The 23,214-nt window shown below is 37.8% G+C and overlaps 1 protein-coding gene across 3 annotated transcripts in view; it reads right to left on the reverse strand.

Moving 5' to 3' along the window:
- The window catches only part of SPAG1 (sperm associated antigen 1), a 97,781-nt gene that overhangs the window by 60,324 nt on the left and 14,243 nt on the right, over positions 1-23,214 (reverse strand). Inside the window, exons 4-7 of one of the 3 annotated variants that reach the window (XM_047783524.1) lie at positions 13,644-13,769; positions 6,575-6,639; positions 5,839-5,948; positions 3,532-3,637 (exon numbers count right to left, since the gene is read on the reverse strand). In XM_047783524.1, coding sequence (XP_047639480.1) covers positions 3,532-3,637; positions 5,839-5,948; positions 6,575-6,639; positions 13,644-13,769 — 407 coding nt within the window. Of the gene's footprint in view, positions 1-3,531; positions 3,638-5,838; positions 5,949-6,574; positions 6,640-13,643; positions 13,772-23,214 lie in introns of those variants that run through there. The other 2 variants (XM_047783525.1, XM_047783526.1) reach the window with 2 other exon arrangements.

The raw sequence follows: 23,214 nt of genomic DNA on the forward strand, positions 1-23,214 counted from the left end.
CTTGTGCCACAGCAGTGATCTGAGCCACAGCAATGACAACACTGGATCCTTAACCTGCTGTCCCACTAGGGAACTCTAAAATTCACTAAATTTTAAACTAAATTCTTCCAAATCTATTTTGGGACAGATGCTCAAATATCCAATTAAGAGGTTCAAATTGGATTCTGGCTTTAGAAGAGACATGATAATTTAAATACCCATAGATCTCCTAAAAAGCCAATTTAGTTAACATCAAATATCAAATACATGTTTTTGACTCTTTGGGGACAATTTTCTAGTACAAAAAAAGGGGGGGGGGAGTTCCTGTCATGGCTCAGTGGTTAACGAATCCAACTAGAAACCATGAGGTTGCAGGTTCGATCCCTGGCCTTGCTCAGTGGGTTAAGGATCCGGTGTTACCATGAGCTGTGGTGTAGGTCACAGACACGGGCTCGGATCCAGCGTTGCTGTGGCTCTGGCATAGGCCGGTGGCTACAGCTCGGATTCAACCCCTAGCCTGGGAACCTCCATATGCCGCAGGAGCAGCCCAAGAAATGGCAAAAAAAAAAGAAATAATCAACCACAACTAATATATATGTTGTTCTTGTGTTAACAAATACAAATTAGTCTGTAATCTAAAAGTATATTTAACTCTAAGGAAATTATTATACTGGAGTTCCCGTCATAGCACAGTGGTTAACGAATCCGACTAGGAACCATGAGGTTGCAGGTTCGATCCCTGGCCTCGCTCAGTGGGTTAAGGATCCAGCATTGCCGTGAGCTGTGGTGTAGGTCACAGACACGGCTCGGATCCCACATTGCTGTGGCTCTGGTGTAGGCCGGCAACTACAGCTCCGATTAGACCCCTAGCCTGGGAAATCCATATGCTGCAGGAGCAGCCCTAGAAAAGACAAAAAAAAAAAAGAGAGAGAGTATGAATGCAAAATAATTAAAGAAAAGAAGAATTTAAAACCTATCTGGTTATTGATTAGAAATTGATTTGGAGGTGTTCCCGTCATTGCGCAGCGGAAAACAAATCTGATTAGGAACCACGAGGTTGTAGGTTCGATTCCTGGCCTTGCTCAGTGGGTTAAGGATCCATCATTGCCATGAGCTGTGGTATAGGTCAGAGACATGGCTCAGATCTGGCACTGCTGTAGCTGTCACATAGGCTGGCAGCTGCAGCTCCGATTAGACCCCTAGCCTGGGAACCTCCATATGCCATGGGTGCAGCCCTAAAAAGACAAAAGATAAAAAAAGAAAAAAGAAAAAAAAAGAAGTTGATTTGGAATACTGTAAACTAATATATTCCTACATATGGGGAAGACGGTATACTGAATTTTCTAAATCCAGAGAACAATAGAAGATAAAAATGGAAAAGTCACAAAAAGTGTCAATTTACTAAGATCATTGAAGATGAATACAAAGAAATCACATGTTTGGGTAGAGACCAAACATGGAAAGTACATGTAAGAATAAATAACACAAGTACCTGATACTGAGTCCTTCCCACAGGCCAGGCACTAAACGCTAAACTTATTTAATCCTCACAATCCGTGGAGGAGGTATTACTGCTTTTCTGATTAGAAAATAGATGAAACATAAAGGTTAAGTAACATGCCCAAGACCACAAGCTTGGAGTCAGGATTCAAACCCCACTGGTCTACTCCACCACCTGCTCTCTCTACCACCAGGCCATCCTGCCTTTCAGCATGTTTATTTCATCTTCAAGCTGCTCTGAAGTGGGCACTATTATAGCCTCAACACACTGAGAAAACTGAGGCAAGAGAGGTGAAGAATCTCCCCAAAGTCAGAAAGTGGCAGATTGAGTTCCCTTAACCATTATACTATGTTTTAACTCTTCACCTCTGTTTCTTCAAAAGGCAGACAAGAAAAATTTCATTCCCTGTAACAGACAAGAGATTCTCCACTGGTGGAAATCTACAAGAAGAGAGAGAACAATAGCAGAGCTGACATCCTCCTGCCTGAACAGGAGAGGCTGTACTGAATGAATGATACATCAGTATCCCTTTATTTTTTTTTCTTAAGGACCCACCCACAGCATATGAAAGTTCCTGGGCCAGGGGTCAAATCAGAGCTGCAGCTGCTGGCCTGCACCACGGGCCTGGCAACACCAGATCCGAGCCGTGTCTGTACCTACACCACAGCTTGCAGCAACGCTGAATCCTTAACTCACCAAGCAAGGCCAAGGATCCAACCCACATTCTCATGGATACTAGTCAGGTTCTTAACCACTGCGCCACAACAGGAACTTCCAATATCATCTTTACCTTCACTTCAACAGTTGAGCAAACTTCTTTAGAGACACAAATAATATTAGCAAAAAAAAAAAAAGAAAAAACCCTTTCCTTCCAAAGGTGAGAAGATTGTACAGAATTTAGTTATAATATGGCTAGTTTAGTGCCTCTGTATATAATAAGCACAGTTTGTAACAGTGGTTTAGTCTACTTCTCATAGACTGTAAGAGTTTTGGAAGTGCTTGCAAACACATACCGAATATCTACTAAGAACCAGGTCTTCTGCTAGGCATTAGAGCTGCAACGACATTAAAAAACTGATAAGTAGGTTCTGCTCTTACAGAGCTTAGAATCCAATTAGTATAAAACACCAATTTAAATTGTACATCCAACAAGTACTACAAAGGAGAGGTAAGACTGCTGTTAAGAGTCTGCAAATTGGACTCCTACAGTGATCTTAAGAAATGGAGTAGGGTGGAGATATAACCTAGTCTGAGAGGTAAAGCAAGACTTCCCCAAAGAAGTGAGGCATGGGCTGAGATCTGAAGGATGAGCTAGAATCAACTAGATAATGAGAAGAGGGAATATTCTAGACGGAGGACCTAGCATATGCAAAGGCCCTGTGGTAGGAAGTAGCACCGTAAGTACTAGGATTAGATCTAGGCAGTCTGACGGAAGGATCTAAGTTCCTTTTTTTTTTTTAACTACTATTTTTTTTTTCATTTTTTTAACGTCATACTGAAGTGTAGTTGATTTACAATGTTGTGATCATTTCTGCTGTGCAACAAAGTGATTCAGTCACACACATACACATACCCATTCTTTCTCAGAACCTGAATTCTCAACCTCTATCCTATATGGACTTTCTGTCAAGTTCCACTCAGACAGCTTCTATTTTATCTGTGAAATAGGAAAATTAGGACCTCCGTCAAAAGTGGGGGTGGGGTGGAAGCTTATAGGATTAAGACAAGTGTTGAAATAAATTTAAAAAAAAAAAGACAATAAAGGGTATGGTAAATGAATTTATGACAGTATACTTGCCAACTAAATAAACTGTCATTGCTCTGAAACACACAACCTTCTAAATACACTAATAAAATGTAAAACTAAAAAAAAAAAAGGCAAGTGTTGAAAAAACAAGGTAAACATAACTGATGCATCGTAAATCACAAGGACAATGTCTTGAGTGAGTCTGACACGGATTATTTAGATTGTTTATAACATTCCAACAGGTAAATTTAAATAGTATTTTTTTCTTACTGGCAAATTGAAAACACAATGAAGATCTGCTCACCGAGTATAATACATCACAGCCTCTTCATAATCGCCTGAGTTGAAAGCTTCGTTTCCCTTCTCCTTTTCACGAGTAGCAAGAAAATCCTTTTCCTTCTCAGTCAGACCTAAAAATAAATGTTATCTAAGTAAAAATATAACAAAAAAATTTTAAATTTAAATCTAAGAATTCTTATTTTAATAGAAACAGAAAATTGTCAAATGAATAAAAGAAAAAAGAGGTTTCCTAAGTTTAGAGGTATTTCTCTGTTTTTTAAATCATTCATAATTTTTGAAAGTTTAGATTTTTTGTTTTATTTTGTTTTTTTTAGGGCCGCACCGGAGGCATATGGAGGTTTCCAGGTTAGGGGTCGAATCAGAGCTACAGATGCCGGCCTACACCACAGCAACGCCAGATCTAAGTCACATCTTCAACCTATGCCAGATTCTTAACCCATTGAGGGAGGCCTGGGATCGAACCCACATCCTCATGGATACTAGTTGGGTTCCTTAACCACTGAGCCACGATGGGAACTCCTAAGTTTTGTTTGTTTGTTCTACAACTGCTTTGTTTTACTTCAATGGTACTGTACACCTGTGGACTTCAAGTGAAAGAAAAAGTGCCCCATCTTTTTGTTTGGAAGCAAAAAAGAAAAATTTTTGAAGGATTTGGAGGGAAAAGAGGATTCAAAAAAACGAAAAAAATTAATTATTCGAATTCCCTCAGTGCGTTAAAGATCTGGCATTGTCATTGCTGTGGCTCTAGTTGCTACAGTGGTTCAGTTTCAATTCCCAGACCCCAAATTCCCACACGCCACAGGCATGGCAAAAAAAACCAAAACCAAAACAAAACAAACAAACAAACAAAAACACCCTAGGAAATAAAAGGAAAATGAATTAGAGTAAAAAAAAAGAAAAAGGTATATTACACCTATATATTTTAAAGTCTCACTAAATTTAAGTATTATTTACTATTACTCATATAAAATTAAGTAATTAAAGGATGGAATGGGATTTGTTAGAGGTGTTTAACTCAAGGAGAAAATCCACAGACTTTTAATGGAAATCTACAGCACTTAAAGAGAGTATTATCTGGGGAATTCTCTGATGGCCTAGTGGTTTGAGGCGCCTGTGTTCTCACCACTGTGGCTCTGGTTGCTGCTGTGTGGCGTAGGTTCAATCACTGGCTCAGGAACTTTCACATACTCCCAAATGAAAGAAACATACACATACACCAAACACACACACACACACACACACACACACACGAGAGAACCTGAAATCAATGTTGCAACTCTCATTTGAAAGAAAGAGAAAAAGAAAGAAATATAGAAAGAAAGAAAATGACTGGACTGACAGCTTTTATTATAGAAATTCAAAGATGACTAAATTATTCTTCCTACAGTCAACTAATCTATGACAAAGGAAGCAAGAATATACAATGGAGAAAAGACAGTCCCTTCAATAAGTGGTGCTGGGAAAACCAGAGAGCTACACATAAAAGAATGAAATTAGAACACTTCCTAACACCATACACAAAAAATAAACTCAAAACGGATTAAAGACCTAAAGATAAGATCAGATACTATAAAACTCTTGGAGGAAAACAGAGTGAACACTCCCTGACATAAATCAGAGCAATATCTTCTCAGATCTATCTCCTAGAGTAATGACAGTAAATGCTGGAAAGGGTGTGGAGAAAACAGAACACTCTCACACAGGTGGTGGGAATGTAAAGTGGTACAAGCACTATGGAAAATAGTATGGAGATTTGTCAGAAAACTAAAAATAGAATTATCATTTGACCCAGCAATCCCACTCCTGGGCATCTATCCAGAGAAAACCATGACTCAAAAATGTTCATTGCAGCAGTAGGTACAATAGCAAGACATGCAAGCAACCTAAATGTCCATCGACAGATAAATGGATAAACAAGATGTGGTACATATACATGTAATGGAATGTTACTCAGCCATAAAAAAGGGAATGAAATAATGGTATTTACAGCAACATGGATGGACCTAGAAACCATCATGCTAAGTGAAGTTAGACAGTGAGAGACAAATGTCATATGCTATCACTTATATGTGGAATCTAAAAAAAGGATACAATGAACGTCTTTGCAGAACAGATACTGACTAACAGACTTTGAAAAACTTATGGTTTCCAAAGGAGACTGGTGGAGGGGGGGGGGTGCAAATTGGCTGAAGGTTTGGGTTGGAAACACTATAAAATGGGGTTGTGATGATTGTTCTACAACTATAAATGTAATAAAATTCATTGAGTTAAAAAAATAAAGATGACTAAATTATTATTTTCCACCAATTACCTGCTGTATCTAGTCTTGTCTCAATTTTAGACAAATGTGACTTATTGTTGATCACAGTTTTTTCTTTGTAATCTTCATCAATTTTTGAACATTCCTTTTCCACGTCAAATCTTAAATGAAAGAATAATAAAAACTCTAGATACTCATGTTGCAACAGAAGAAAGGGCGGGGGAAAAATGTAATTGTAATGTATACATGTAAGGTAACCTGACCCCCTTGCTGTACAGTGGGAAAATAAAAAAAAAAAAAAGGAATAATAAAAACTAGGAAAAAAGTACAATACAAGCAAGAGAATAAAATTTATTACTGATATTCTTATATTTGTATGACTGTGCCTTTAGAAAAAATACTCTAAAAATTCATGATAGGTTTGTATTAAAAGTCATCTGTACTCTTAGAAAACATAGAGCTTAGTGAGAATTTAAAGATTAATCAGACCTAAACTGTGCAGAAATTTGTAATTAAAATTGTGACCAATTTCTCTCAATTTAAAATTTTTTGATATGTATTACATTAGCTATTTTTGGTTATTCCTATAGATGAAAGGATGCAGTAGTTTTTTATTTAATGAAAAAACAAAATCAAGAGAGCTTAATCCAGATACTCTTAGTACTCTGCTGACATAACCTGGTATTCTTGATATGTTCAGGCTTAAAATAATTAAGAATTTATTACAATATTTTATGGTAGAGAATTTTTTCAATGACAATTTTATATAAATAAATTTAAAACATACTTATCCCACTCTGCATAATCCCTTGGAATTTTCTTTTTAGCTGGTCTACTTTTAGAATTTTTTTCCTGAAAAAATAAAATTATATTTTATGAGATATTTAATATAAGACTAGCAGATTATAGGAGATTATAGAACACTGCCCTTCTTGATTGTACTTTTGTCAACATGGGTAATACTATGAAGTACATTTTCTAAAATCTACTGCTTTTATGACTCCATGTCAGAATTCCTGGAATTCAAAGAAAGAGGGGGAAAAAAATAACAGCTTTTGTTTTATTAAAGAGCAAAAGGAATTTTTAAAAAAGACTAGCAGCTTTCTCTATAAATGTGAAGTACTAGATTACGACATACAAATTGAATGGATAAGAAAATAGTTACCCTTGAAGTTATAACAAATCCAATATTATAATTATTAACATAATATTCAGTAGGTTAAAAATGATTTTAAATTTGTAGTTAATTCTGATGATTTTAAGTACATATATAAATATTTAAAACTTACATGTATGAAATGTAATTGTTATTGATTTATACAATAAAAAAGGACTAAACTATCATTTATTCTTTATAACGTAGGCATTGAAGAAATAAGAATAGTTGCTATATTCATCAGAGCTGTTTTGCTTACAATGACAGACATCCAACTTGGACTAATTTTATTTAAAAAGAGTAAATTAGGGAGTTCCCATCTTGGCGCAGCGGAAACGAATCCGACTAGGAACCATGAAGTTGTGGGTTCGATCCCTGGCCTCGCTCAGTGGGTTAAGGATATGGGGTTGCCGTGAGCTGTGGTGTAGGTCACAGATGCGGCTCAGATCCCGTGTTGCTGTTGCTATGGTGTAGGCTGGCAGCAACAGCTCCGATTTGACCCCTGGCCTGGGAACCTCCATATGCTGTGGGTGTGGCCCTAAAAAGACAAAAAGACCAAAGGGAAAAAAAAAAAAAAAAGAGTAAATTGGAGTTCCCATCACGGCCCAGCTGTAATGAACCAGACAAGTATCCATGAGGACATGGGTTTGATCTCTGGCCTCCCTCAGTGGGTTAGAGATCTGGTGTGGCTGTGGCTGTGGCCAGCAGCTGCAGCTCCAATTGGACCCTTAGCCTGGGAACTTCCATATAACGTGGGTGCAGCCCTAAAAAGACACAAAAAAAGAAAGGAATAAATGATCAACTTATGTAAACAAACTGATGAAAGTGCTGGGATATTGGTCAATAAAGGACTCAGTGACCCTGTCTCAATAGCTCTTCCTCTCTCCGCTATCTCCTTCTCTACCCCAGAAGTCTCTGCTTCTCTCAGCCTGATTTTGTTTTCCCTGCTGTCTACTTGCTTTTTCCGTGTGGTAGGAGGTGTGACCACATGCATCCTGGATTATAAACTCATAGCTGTCCCAATCAGAAAGGAAAAGGAGAGCGACTCTACTCATCTTTAGAGAAATGCCAGGGGAGGACTCTGATTGGCTAGCTTGGGTTATGTGCCTATTGCTGACCAAGCACTAGCTTGGTGCTATTAAGTGTCTCAACCCCAGGTCACATACCCACTGCAAGTACCAGAAGGGAGGAAAGAAAATGACAGCCATTGTGTTCACAAATAGCTTCTTAAATGGTTTTCTTTCTTTTCCTTTTTAGGGCTGCACTTGTGGCATATGGAAGTTCCCAGGCTAGGGGTTGAATCAGAGCCACATCTGCAGACCTACACCACAGCAATGTGGAATCCAAGCAGCTTCTGCGACCTACATTGCAGCTCATAGCAACACCAGATTCTTAACCCACTGAGCAAGGCCAGGGATTGAACCTGCATCCTCATGGATACTAGTCAGGTTCTTAACCCACTGAGCCACGAAGGGAACTCTAAATGGTTTCTTAAAAGTCATAATTTTTTTTTTGTCTTTTTGTTGTTGTTGTTGTTGCTATTTCTTGGGCCGCTCCCGCGGCATATGGAGGTTCCCAGGCTAGGGGTTGAATCGGAGCTGTAGCCACCGGCCTATGCCAGAGCCACAGCAACTCAGGATCCGAGCCGCGTCTGCAACCTACACCACAGCTCACGGCAACGCCGGATCGTTAACCCACTGAGCAAGGGCAGGGACCGAACCCGCAACCTCATGGTTCCTAGTCGGATTCGTTAACCACTGCGCCACGACGGGAACTCCTAAAAGTCATAATTTGAAACCATTTGAATGGGCCAGTTACACCAGCACAATTTTGTAACATTCTCCATGGGTCATTAGGAGTTAAACATATCTTTCAACTGTCCCTACATTCCCTACTATCATTAAAAAATCACATTTGTTTTTTTATTTAAAAATCCTATCTGTTAAAATCCTCATGGAGCTCCCCAAGAGACACATGAGAAGATGTTCAGCGTCACCAATTATTAGTGAAATGCAAGTTAAAACCACAAGATAGCACTTCACACCTGTCAGAAAGGCTAGCTAATATCAAAAAGATCACAAAGAACAAATGTTGGCAAGGACGTGAAGAGGGAACCCTCATACATTGGTGGTGGGAACGTAAACTCCACTATGGAAAAATAGTATGGTGGTTTCTCAAAACACTAAAAATAGAACTACCAATTGACACAACAATTCAACTCCTGGGTATATATTAAAAAAAAAAAAAACAACACTAATTTGAAAAGATATGTGCACCCAATGTTCATAACAGCATTATTTACAATTGCCAAGATCTGGAGGCAACTTAGGTGTCTATCAATAGATGAATGGATACAGAAGATGTGGTACATATATGGAGCTCCTATTGTGGCTCAGTGGGATTAAGAATCTGATATAGTAGCCATGAAGATGAGGGTGGGTCCAATCCCTGGCCTTGCTCAGTGGGTTAAGGATCCAGCATTGCTGCAAAACTGTGGCGTAAGTCAAAGATGTGGCTCAGATCCCGAGTTGCAGTGGCCGTGGCATAGGACAGTAGCTGCATTTTTGATTCAACCCCTAGCCCAGGAACTTCCATATACTGCAAGTGCAGCTGTAAAAAGAGAAAAAAAAAAAAAAAAAAGAGAGAGAGAGAGAGAGAGAAAAAAAAAGATGTGGTACATATATACAATGGAATACTACTCAGCTGTAAAAAGAATGAACTTTTACCATTTGCAACAACATGGATGGATTTGGAGGGTATTTATACTATGTGAAATAAGTCAGACAGAGAAAGACAAATGCTGTATGATACCACTTATATGTGGGATCTAAAAAATAAAACAAACTAGGAGTTCCCTTGTGGCTTGAGGTTAAGGATCCAGTGCTGCCATTGCTCTGACTCTGGTAACTGGTGTGAAATGAGTGATCCCTGGCCTGGGAATTTCCACAGGCCATGAGCATGTCCAAAAAAAAAAAAAAACATTAAAAAATAAGCAGCAAAATGAATGGCCCTAGAGATTATCATACTAAGTGAAGTACTCACACAAAGACAAATATCATATGAGATCACTAATATGTGGAATCTAATAAGAAATTATACAAAAGAATTTTATCACAAAACAGAAATAGACTCAAGGATTTCAAAACCAAACTTATGGTTACCAAAGGGAAATGATGGGGAGGGATGAACTGGGAGATTGGGACTGGCATATATATACTACCATATACAAATTCGATTGGTAACAAGGACCTACAATTATAGCTCAGGAAAATCTGTTCAACACTCTGTGATAGCCTATATGGGGAAAGAATCTGAAAAAAAAAAAAGGATATATATACACACACACATACATATGTATGGCTGATTCACTTTGCTATACAAAGGAAAATAACACATCGTAAGTCACCTATACTCCAATAAAATTTATAAATGACAGGAGTTCCCGTCGTGGCGCAGTGGTTAACAAATCTGGCTGGGAATCATGAGGTGGTGGGTTCGATCCCTGGTCTTGCTCAGTGGGTGGAGAGTCCGGCGTTGCCCTGAGCTGTGGTGTAGGTCGCAGACACGGCTCAGATCCCACATTGCTGTGGCTCTGGTGTAGGCCAGCGGCTACAGCTCCAATTAGACCCCTAGCCTGGGAATCTCCATATACCACGGGAAGCAGCCCTAGAAGAGGCAAAAAGACAAAAAAAAAATTATAAACAACAAAAACAAAACAGTTTTTAGTGTTCAAAGTGAAATATTTCAGTTTTATTTTTTGGAAGGGGTGGTATGCCCATGGCATATGGAAATTCCCTGACCAGAGATCAAACCCACACCACAGCAGTGACAACAATGGATTCTTACTGTGCCACACAGGAGCTCCTTCAGCTTTATATTAATAAAAGATAATGCAATTATTTTCACCACAGAAATTTTTTTATTTTTTTTTAAATAATAAAAATAAAATTATATTTAAAAAATAAAAATAAAATAAACTACTAAATATAACAAAAAGGAAACCAGTTCACAGATAAAGAGAACAAACCGGTGGTTACCAGTGGGGAGAGGGAAGTGTGAAGGGGGCCAAATAGGAGTATGGCATTAGGAGGAGCAAGCTATTATGTATAAAATAATTAAACTACAAGGACATACTGCACAACACGGGGCATATAGCCGCTATTTTCTAATAGCTATAAATGAAATATCTTTAAAAATTGTGAACCACTATGTTGTAACACCTCTACTTTGTATAATATTGTACATCAACTATATTTCAATTAGTTAAAAAAGTTGGAGTTCCCACTATGGCACAGGAGGATCAGGAGTGGTATCTCCAGTGCTGTGTCCTCCAGTGCTGGGATGCAGGTTCAATCCCTGGCCTGGCACAGTGGGTTCAGATCCAGAATTGCCGCAGCTGCAGCATAGGTCGGAGCTGTGGCTTGGATCTGCTCCCTGGCCAGGGAACTCCATGTGCTGTGGGTGGCCAAAAAAGAAACAAAACAAAACAAAAACAAACATCAGGGAGCTCATCAGAAAAGTCTTTAAGTGTCTTCCTTAAGGGGACATTTTTTGGTCACAAGTAGGTATTTGAGAGCCCCAAAAGAATATGAAATTCTCTAAATTCCATATGAAAGCTCAGATTTAGCACTGGCAATGAATATTGTTCATTGTTTTCCCTTGAAGTGACAAACCATTTCATTCGTTTCCAAGAAAATGTCTATCAAAAGCCCAACTCTGAAAAACCATAGCTTGTCAATCAGTCATTCTGTCAAGTAAAAATTATTCCAGGAATAGGTTTCTACTTCAACTGGCAATTCAATCACACAAGTGCTTTTTCTTATGATAACCATCATATTTCACTTCAGAGAGAAATGCCTTCTGTGTCCTCCACATTTTGTCACACAATGTTAAAAAGATGTGTCCTCAAGATTTAACAAAAAAGTTTTCTTTTTCATCAAGGACATTTTAAAGTGAAATTGGGGTTTTTTATTATGAGTTCATAACAGTGGAGAAAACCATGACCACTAGTCCAGTTTGGGGCCACTGCCTTGATTCACGGTAAGGCACCTGCAGTTTTACCTTCAGTACAAACTTCAACACAGTGGAAGAGACAAAGCATGAGCATTAAACTTAAAAATAACATTGACTTTCTGGTCCTTTCAGAAGGACCTCTGGCACAACCAGAATCCACAGACCATACTTTGAGAACCACTGTACCACTCTGTCTGTCCCTAGTAGACTATAAGCTTCTTGAGGACAGAGACCAAATGCTATGTACTTTATATATATATAGTTTTGCAATAAAATATTTATCCCGAAGGAAAAGCAAAGGGATGATAATTTGGCTTCAATGTCATCTGTCAGCTTTGATGCTTGCTGCTCCATCGATTTGGAAAGTAGTATTTCTGAAAATATTTTTCCATCTTTTTTGTTTTGTTTTTTGTTTTTTGTTTGTTTGTTTGTCTGTTATTCCCCAGGCCAGGGAGTGAATCCCTGTCACAGCTGCAATCACACGACAGCTGTGATATACTGCTATATTTTTGAGACAAAGGCTTAGCAAACAATGAAGTTCAATGAATACAAATTCATTGACTACAGACAGTAGCATCCTTACCACACTTACTCAGTTACCTCGATTACCTGAGTAATTCCTAATGAAAAGATACAGCAAGGTAAATTAGCAAGAAGCAGAGTGATGAAGAGTTATGCATGGTTTTCAAATAAAATTGAGGACTCAAAGGAGAGAGGAGAAAAACAAGAATGACTCAACTCAGAATGAAGAGACTTAGGCAGCCATCCTCTTGGAGGTGATAGGAATAAAGGGAGTGGGTGGGGTGGTGGGGGTGGGGGGTGGGGGGTGGAATGGAATGTGTGATCAGAGTGAAAGGCCACTGGAGACAAGGGCTGGGTCTAAGGTATCAGGGTCAGGTGGATGCCAAGAAGTTCAGTGTTAACTTGAAGTAGTGTGAAGCTGGAACTCCAACAGGAGCCTTCTCTATGGAACCCATGGGTTAAAAAGGGAAAATCTCGAATTCTCAGGTAGCCTAGCAGTTAAGGAGCTGACATTGTCACTGTGGCTCTGGTTACCACTGTGGCAGAGGTTCCGTCCCTAGCCTGGAAACTTCCTCATGAGGTGGGTGTGGACAAAAAAAAAAAAAAAAAAAGAGTGGGGGCGTGGCAGGGAGATCTACATGGCAAAAGAGGGACAAATCTCAGAGAAATAACCATAAGGGGCTGGGGATATGGTGGAAATTTTCACTGAACAGAGGAGTGACATCTATTGCTGTTTAAAGTTATCTGTATAATACATGAAATTCATGCTTACTTATGTAATAAACTACTTCCTCTATTCCTCTGCTGGATACATAAAATTATTCCCTGAAACACTCACACTAAATTGATTCTTATGTATTCATCAAAACTGGTCAGAGTAGATGAGACAGAACAGCAGAAGAAAAAAATGAAGAAGGCAGTAAACCCAAGATTCAAATCTTCAAAGGAAAACGCTGCTTCATTTTGATCCCTGAGTGAGGCTGACCCAAGAAGGTGATAACACACAGTTGGCTGAAAAAATCCCCAGCTCTCCTAGAGGACGTCACACTTTGGCTACGCTGATGAAACTATGATAAAGTTCTTAATGAAAAATAACAGCCTTCTGCCCCTCCCACCCCCACTCCCACCCCGACTCCCACCCCCATCCCACACCAAAAAGGCCTACCTTGGCAACATGAAGATGGCTGTTTGCACCACGAACTGGAGGCAAATGATCTTCCATTACAGGAAATGTGTCAGTTTCATGAAAGTGCATTTTATCATCTTCTTTTTTAATTTCTGAGACCCAACTCTGAGAAGAAGAGAGAAACAAAGAAGGGAAATACACAGTTTGAAATAATTAACCAATAATTAATAATAATTAATAATTGATATATAGAAAGGACTATATATCACCATAATTTACTACAGATCGAGTTTTTTTTTTAATTTATTTTCATTGAAGTATAGTTAATTTACATTGTTGTGTTGGTTTTAAGGGTACAGACAAGTGATGTATGTATCTCTCTTCTTTTTCAGATTCTTTTCCATTATAGGTTATTACAAGATAGTATAGTTCCCAGGTCTTTGTTGTTTACCTATTTTGCATATAGTAGTGTGTATACGTTAATCCCAAACTCCTATTTAGGACTATGCATCATCATAGTTTACTATGGGCCAAGTTCTAGGTGACGATTTGATCATGCCATTCTCTCTACCTGAAATGCCCTTTCTATTCTTTTATTTTTCTCAATTGTGGGAAAATATACAATAACATAAAAGGTTATCTTATTTATTTTTAAGTCTACAGTTCAGTATCGTTCAGTATAGTCATACTGTTAAGGCCCTTCCTGCTTTATTTATCTTGCAAGATCTTATTCATCATTCCTTCCAGCAAGCTTTCCCTGAGCTTCCTGATTGGGGTAAAAGGCTCCTCCTCCATGTATCAGCATGAAGATTTTAAATCCTCTATTTATTGTTTGTCTCTTTTACTTCACTGTAAATTCCTTGAGAGCAGAGCCTATGTTTTAATCTCATTTGTGTGATTCAAGAAACCTAGCACATCAGATGCAACTTAACTACAGATTAGATTGACCCGGCCCCAACCCTAGCAGTCTGACAGAAGAAACGTGCTCATTTCTGTAGGTAAGTATTGACTACTTCAGATTCCACTGGTTTTTTAAAATATATACAATGTCACCATAAAATAGAAAAATAAAGACAAAGAAGCAGAAAAATGTTATCCATAGTCAATAGAAGCAGACCAGAAAGTGGATGGACGCTGGAAAACAGAAACTTACAAACAGCTATAGCAAACATGTAAAAGGGTGGACACCATGCATGAACAACTGGGGAATTAGAAGAAAAACAGAAACTTTAAAAGATTTAATGGAAATGTTGAAAACGAAAAACTCAGTTTCTAAAATGAATCCATTTGATTAACAGTAGAATGGACATAAGAAAAGAGTAGACCAAAAAAAAAAAAAAAGTAATGTTATCGCAGATTTAAACATTAACCAACTTGATCTAATCAATATTATGGAATTCTATGTTATTTTCAAGAGCACATGGAACACAGGCCAAAAAAATGTCTCAATAAATTTCACAGGGTTGAAATTACACAGAGTATGATAGCTGACCACAACAGACATAAGCTGGAATTCAATAGTAATAAGTATTTAACCATCCCCAAGTAACTGAAAATTAAACAATACACTTATAAAGAATTCATAGATTAAAAATGGAAATTGAAAAACAATTTGATGTGAATGATAATAAAATTCATCATAATTTACAGGATGCAGATAAAATATTAGAAGAAAATTTATGACTTTAAACCAGAAGAAAGGCTTAAGATCAATTATTTAAGCTTAATCTTAAAAAACTAATAAAGAGAGAGAAAATACATTAAAACCAAAGTAGATAGGAGGAAATAAAAATAATAAAAATAAGAGTAGAAATGCATAAAACAGAAAACGGAAAAATAAAGAAAACATTCAAAACTTGTTTTTTTGGAAATAAATTAATACAGCTGACAAACATCTAGCAAGACTAGTCAAAAGAAAGGGAAGAAAAAAATACAAATTAACAGTATCAGGGATAAAAAAAGGCACATCCTCTAATAATCCTACAGGTAGTCAAAGGATGATTAAGAGGATGTTTTAGACAAATTTATACCAATAACTTTGCAATTTACATAAGATAAACAAATTCCCTGAAAAACATAACTTAGCAAAATTGGTTCAAGAAAGTTGAAATACTTAAAACCAAACAAACCAAAACAAAATCTAGCACAGTGTCCGGCTTATACCAGGTTCACAATAATGCTTATTAAACTGACTTGTCACAAAGGCCAGAAAAAAATTAAGATTTCCTATTGTCTGTAAAATTTTATTATTTATTATCCAGCAAATATATAGTGAAGGTTAATATTTGTCAGTCACTGTTAAAATAGGCGCTGGTATAAACTATACGAACAGTCCCACCCATGTAAGAGGCAGGGAGGATAATAAGGGGGTAAATAGGAGAAAGAGGAAGAGAAAGAGAAAAACAGTAAGAAAAGAAAGGTAAAAGGAGAAAGGAGGGACTATAGAGGGGAAAAGGGAGCAAGACAGAATGAGGAACGATGGACAAGTGGCAAGAAAAGTATGAAGAGAAATGTGAAGGAGATTAACTCAAGGAATGACCAAGAAAGAACACATGCTATTCGCCTACAGAAAATAAAGCTAAAGAACTCTGAGGATGAACTGCTATTTTTATCTTGCATATTCATTACCAGATTTTCAAACTCAAGTCAGTAAAATGATGAAATGAGAATGGTGAACGTTTTTTAAACTGTAGCATTCCAGGGAGTTCCCTGGTGGCTTAGCATGTTAAGGACCTGGCATTGTCACTGCTCTAGTTGATGCTGTGCCATAGGTTCAATCCCTGCCCCAGGGAACTTTTGCATGCTACATGTGCGGCCAAAAAACAAAAGAAAACCACAAAAACCTTAACTTTCTGAGTTAGAGAATACACATACCTCAAAACTGTATTCAAGTGTATTATTCACCTCAGAAAAATGTGCTGAATAAAACAAAAAAGTTGTTTTTCCAGAGTCTGTGTAAGAAATATATTTCTTAAGCAAAATGAAACAACAAAGGAAGTATTAGAAAATAGGGGCAAATACATATCTGGTGGAGAGTTTTCCTAATTATAAAACAAATGTAAGGATCATAAAGGATAAAATCGAGGTGTGTCTTTTTTTTTTTTTGGTCTTTTTTGTTGTTGTTGTTATTGTTGTTGTTGCTATTTCTTGGGCCGCTCCCTCGGCATATGGAGGTTCCCAGGCTAGGGGTCGAATCGGAGCTGTAGCCACCGGCCTACGCCAGAGCCACAGCAACGCGGGATCCGAGCCGCGTCTGCAACCTACACCACAGCTCACGGCAACGCCGGATCGTTAACCCACTGAGCAAGGGCAGGGACCGAACCCGCCACCTCATGGTTCCTAGTCGGATTCGTTAACCACTGCGCCACGACGGGAACTCCAAGAGGTGTGTCTTTTTTATGGCTGAGTAGTATTCCATTGTGTATGTATACCACATCTTCTTAATCCATTCATCTGTTGATGGACATTGTGACTGGGTCACTTTGCTGTACAGTAGAAAATTGAGAGAACACTGTAAACCAGGTATAATGGAAAAAATAAAAATCATTTAAAATAAAATTTGAAAAAAGAGATGTGGGGCATTCCCATTGCGGCCCAGCAGAAACTAATCTCTGACTAGTATCCATGAGGACACAGGTTTAAACCCTGGCCTCACTCAGCGGGTTAAAGATCCAGTGAGGCTGTGTATAGGTCGCAGAAGCGGCTTGGATCAGGCATTGCTGTGGCTGTGGTGTAGGCCAGCAGCTGTAGCTCTGATTCGACCCCTAGCCTGGAACTTCCATGTGCCTCCTGTTTGGCCCTAAAAAGAAAAGAAAAAAAAAAGACTTAAACAAGGCAAATAACAAGTTGAGGGAAAAGTTAGAATATGTAGGGCAGAACTCTTACAAATAAATAAAAAACACATCAATAGAAAAAAATCAATAAAGGTACTTCTGGTTTTGACAGAGTAACAGGGACTGGATTTACACACCCCCCCCCCCGGCCTAAACTTTAGAAAACCTGATAAAATATAGAAACAATGGTTTGCAGATACTGAACAATAGGTAGCACAGGACAATAATTCTTGAAAGATGGGAAACAAATGAGGTAAGGGCTACATTTGCTCCCAGCTGACTGCTCAGTGTTTCCAGGCTGCAGTATAAGGAAGGGAAACACAGTCTTAGGTTCACTGAATTTACAAACATAAATTCAGGTCAGACTTTGGGGAGACCAAGATCACAAAGATTTCAGGGAGCAAGATTTCTGAGAGCAGAGAGCTGAACAGAGGGAAAACTCTGAAGATAACCCGAACAGGCTTGTGTCTATTAAAGAAATTGAATTCATAGTTAAAAACTTCCCAATAAAGAAAATTTAAGGCCCAGATGGCACAATGGTGAATTCTAGAAAACATTTAGGGAAAAAATAATACCAATTATACACAAGCTTTTCTAGGAGAATGAAGAAAGCATACTTTCCAACTCATTCTATGAAGCCACCATTACTTGCTACCAAAACCAGAGAATGATATTACAGGAAAATTACAGATCAATATTTCTCATGATCCAGATGCAAACAAATCCTTTACAAAATTTTAGCAAATCAAATCCAGCAACATATAAAATAGATACATTATGATCACTAGGGTTTATCCTGGAATGCAAGGTTGTTATAACATTTAAAAACAATATACTCCTCGCTATATCTGAGCCAATAAAAGTTTGACATCAAACATGCATTTAAGTATTTTGGGGGGGGGCGGTTTAGGACCACACTCATGGCATATGGAAGTTCCCAGGCTAGGGGTTGAATCCAAGCTATAGCTGCCAGCCCACACCATAGCCACAGCAACTCAGGATCTGAGCCATGTCTGCAACCTATACCACAGCTCACTGCAACGCCGGATCCTTAACTCATTGAGCAAGGCCAGGGATTGAACCTGCATCCTCATGGATCCTAGTCGGATTTGTTAACCACTGAGTCATGAAGGGAACTCCCAAGTATTAACATATATTTTTGAAGAAAAAGAGAGTCAGAGATTGCACACAAATTTATAGATCATTATCACTGGGATGAAATCTCATATTTTTACAATGTAGAAAATAATTTTTCCACCAAATTCTATGGCAGGCTTTTTTCCTTCTTTGGAGAAGTAAATGCTTCTTTTTGTGCCTTTGTAGATGGAAAAAAAAAGTGTACATAATTCGCTTTCTTAACAGATTATAAAGAAGAAAACTATATGTTTAACTAAATAAATGCAGGAAAAGCATTTCACAAAACTCAATATCCATTCATGATAAAAATTCTTTTCAAATGAGGAAGAGAAGAGAACTTCCTCAATTGGATAAAGGGCATCTACGGATTGGTGGAAGGCTGTCTGATTTCCCCCAAGACTGCAAATAAGACAAAGGTATCTGCTCTCACTTTAACACAGTACCAGAAGTCCGAGCCAGTGCAATAAGGCAAATCAAAGAAATAAAAGGCATCCAGTCCAGAAAAGAAGTAAATCTCTCAATATTCACAAATGACGTGAGTTTACATAAAGAAAACCCAAGGAATCTACAAAAAAGGTACTGATTTTTTAGTTTGAATTAAACAAGATCACAGGATATAAGGTAATGTTAAAAAGGTTAATTAGATAACTATATACTTGCAATGTAAAATAAATATTAAAATTAAAATTACACTGATATGAGGTACCTAGATTAACCAAAATCACAGAAACAGGAAGTAGAATGGTGGTTGCCAGGGGCAGGAAGTGGGAGTAGGGTGGAAGAGTTACTTTTAAAGAGTATAGAAGTTCAATTTGGCAAGATGAAAAAGTTCTTGAGACTGGTTGTACAACAATGTGAATACACTTAAAATTACACTGAACTAACACTTAAAAATTACACTGAATTAACACTTAAAATGGTTAAGATGGTAAATTTTACATGATGTGTACTTTACCACAATAAAAAAAATTGCATAACTGGAGTGACTTAGAATAAGCAAAAAAATTGAAATTAAGAAATATTACATTTGCAACATCATAAAATATATCAGGTACTTCGGAAAATTTTAACTAAAAATATTCAAGGAATAAATACTGAAATCTGTAAGCTAGTTCTGCAAAAAGAAGAGCCAAATGGACAAATGTCCATTTCATGTATGTGCATGGATCAGAAATCTCAAAATTATTAAGATGTCAATTCTTCCAAAGCTGATCCACAAATCCAACACAATCCCAATCCAAATACAAGCAAGTTATTTTGTAGACAATGGCAAGCAAAGGACCTCAAATAGCCCCCCCCCCAAAAAAAAACTTCACAAAAGAACAAAGTTGAAGGACTTGTAGTATACGATTTCAAGACTTACTGTTATCATGTCAGTGAGGTATTGGAGTAAAGAGAGATTAATTAACAGAACAGAGAAAGCCCAAAAATAGAACTACAGAGGAGAACTCAAAGAAATGAAAAAGGAGAAATCTTAAATAATACTGCAGAAATACAAAAAACATAAGAGAATACAGTGAACAATTACATGCGAACAATTTTGACAACATAGAAGAAATGGATAACTTTCTAGAGACACATAGCCCGCCAAAACTGAATCAAGAAGAAATAGATCAATTGAACAGACTGATCATTAGAAATAAAATTGAATATGTAATAAAAATACTCCCTACCAACAACAGTCCAGGACCAAATAGCTTCACAGGTGAATTCTATCAAACATACAAAGAACTTAAACCCATCTTTCTTAGACGTTTCCAAAAGGTTAAAGAAGGAATAAACCCAAAGACATTCTATGAAGTCACTATCAGTATAATACCAAAACCAAAGATACTACCAAAAAAGAAAATTACAGGCCAATATATTTGATGAATATAGACACAAAAATTCTCAACAAAATGTTAGCCAACCAAATCTAACAACATATAAAAAAGATCATACACCACGACCAAGTGGGATTCATCCCAAGTTCACAAGGATGGTTTAACATATGCAAATCAGACAACATCATACATCACATTAACAAAAGAAAGGTCAAAAACCACATGCTCATCTCAACAGATACCAAAAAAGCATTTGACAAAATCCAACATCCATTCATGACAAAAACTTACCAGAGTGGGTAGAGAAGGAGTAACATAATAAAAGCCATTTATGACAAACCCACAGGCAATATAACACTCAATGGAGAAAAGCTGAAAATCTTCCTGATAAAAACTGGAGGAAAACAAGGATGCCCACTCTCACCACTTTTATTCAACATAGTACAGGAAGTCCTAGCCACAGTAATCAGACAAACAAAAGAAATAAAAGGGGAGTTCCTGTTGTGGCTCAGCAGTTAATGAACCCAACTAGCATCCATGAGGACTCAGGTTTGATCCCTGGCCCTGCTTAGTGGGTTAAAGATCCAGCATTGCCATGAGCTGTGGTGTAGGTTGCAGACGCAGCTCAGATCCTGTGTGGCTGTGGCTGTGGTGTAGCTGGTGGCTATAGCTCTGATTGGACCCCCTAGCCTGAGAACCTCCACGTGCTGCAAGTGTGGCCCTAGAAAGACAAAAAGACAAAAAAAAAGGAAAAAAAGAAAAAAAAAGAAATAAAAGGTATCCAAATTGGAAGAAAAGAGGTAAAAGTGTCACTCTAAGCAGATAACATGATACTATATATAGAAAAGCCTGACTCCACACAAAAACTATTCAAACTGATCAATCAGTACAGCAAAGCAGCATGATACGAGATTAACAATCAGAAATCAGTTGCATTTCTGTATACTAACAATGAAATATTAGAAAAGGAATATAAAAATACAGTATCTTTTAAAATCACACCCCAAAATATTAAATTCCTAAGAATAATCCTGATCAAGGAAGTGAAAGACTTCTATGCTGAGAACTATAATCAGAAGTTTCTGTCATGGCTAAGCAGAAGTAAATCCAACTAGCATCCATGAGGACACAGGTTCAATCCCTGGCCTCGCTCAGTGGGTTAAGGATCTGGCGTTGCTATGAGCTATGGTGTAGGTCACAGACGGGGCTCAGATCTGGCATTGCTGTGGCTGTGGCACAGGCTGGCAGCTACAACTCTGATTCTACCCCTAGCCTGGGAAACTCCATATGCTGCAGGTGCAGCCTTTAAAAAGACAAGGTTAACCAACAAAGGCACATATATAGTAAACAGGAAACCATGCACACACAAATACACTGCCAAAACCAGAAATCGTGAGAAGAGGAGGGAGGGTACAAATGCAGGACACTGGAAATGCACTCACAATTAAGAGACCAACAACTTTAAACAATCTTGTGTATATATAGACTCCTACATCAAAACTTCATGGTCACTACAAACCAAAAATCTATGATACACACAAAAATAAGAAAAAGCAATCTAAATACAACATTAAAGATAGTCATTAAACCACAAGAGAAGAAAGGATGAAAAAAACCAACAACAACAGAAACAAATCCAAAACAGTTAATAAAATGGCAATAAGAACATACATATCAATAATTTCCTTAAATGTAAATGGACCAAATGCTCATTTGGCATTTGGTCAAAGACATAGACTGGCTGAATGGACACAAAAATAAGACCCATATATGTGCTGTTTTCAACAGACCCACTTCAGTTCCAGGGACAAATACAAATTGAAAGTGAGAGAATGAAAGAAAATATTCCATGCAAATGGAAAACAAAAGAAAAATAGAAAACCTAGAAGACATTTCAGACAAAATAGACCTTAAAATAAAGAATATTATAAGAGGAGTCCCGTCGTGGCGCAGTGGTTAACGAATCCGACTAGGAACCATGAGGTTGCGGGTTCGGTCCCTGGCATCGCTCAGTGGGTTAACGATCCTGCGTTGCCGTGAGCTGTGGTGTAGGTTGCAGATGCGGCTCAGATCCCGAGTTGCTGTGGCCCTGGCGTAGGCCGGTGGCTACAGCTCCGATTGGACCCCTAGCCTGGGAACCTCCATATGCCGCAGGAGCGGCCCAAGAAATAGCAAAAAAAAGACCAAAAAAAAAAAGAATATTATAAGAGACAAAGAAATACATTACGCAATGATCAAAGGGTCAATCTAAGAAGAAGGTATAACAATTGTAAATATATATGCACCTAATATAGGATCAACTCAATATATAAGGCAACTTCTAACAAACTCGAAAGGAGAAACTGACAATAACACAATAAGCGGGGGATTTTAACATCCCCCTTACAGGAATGGACAGATTATCCAGACAGAAAATCAACAAGGAAACACAGGCCTTAAGCGAAGCATTAGACCAGATGGACTTAATAGGTATTTACAGAACATTCAATCCAAAAGCAGCAGAATACACATTCTTCTCAAGTGCACATGGAACATTCTCTAGGATAGATCACATTATGGTCCACAAATCATGCCTTGGTAACTTTAAGAAAATGGAAATCATATTAAGAATCTTTTCTGACCACAATGCTATATGACTGGAAATCAACAAGAAAAAAATTGCAAAAAACACGAACATGTGAAGACTAAACAACCTGCTACCAACCAACCAATGGATCACTAAAGAAATCAAAGAGGAAGTTAAAAAATACCTAGAAGCAAAGACAACGAAGACACAACAATCCAAAACCTATGGGATTTAGCAAAAGCAGTTCTAAG

This window comes from Phacochoerus africanus, chromosome 6 (genome assembly GCF_016906955.1).
Source record: "Phacochoerus africanus isolate WHEZ1 chromosome 6, ROS_Pafr_v1, whole genome shotgun sequence".
NCBI lineage: Eukaryota > Metazoa > Chordata > Mammalia > Artiodactyla > Suidae > Phacochoerus > Phacochoerus africanus.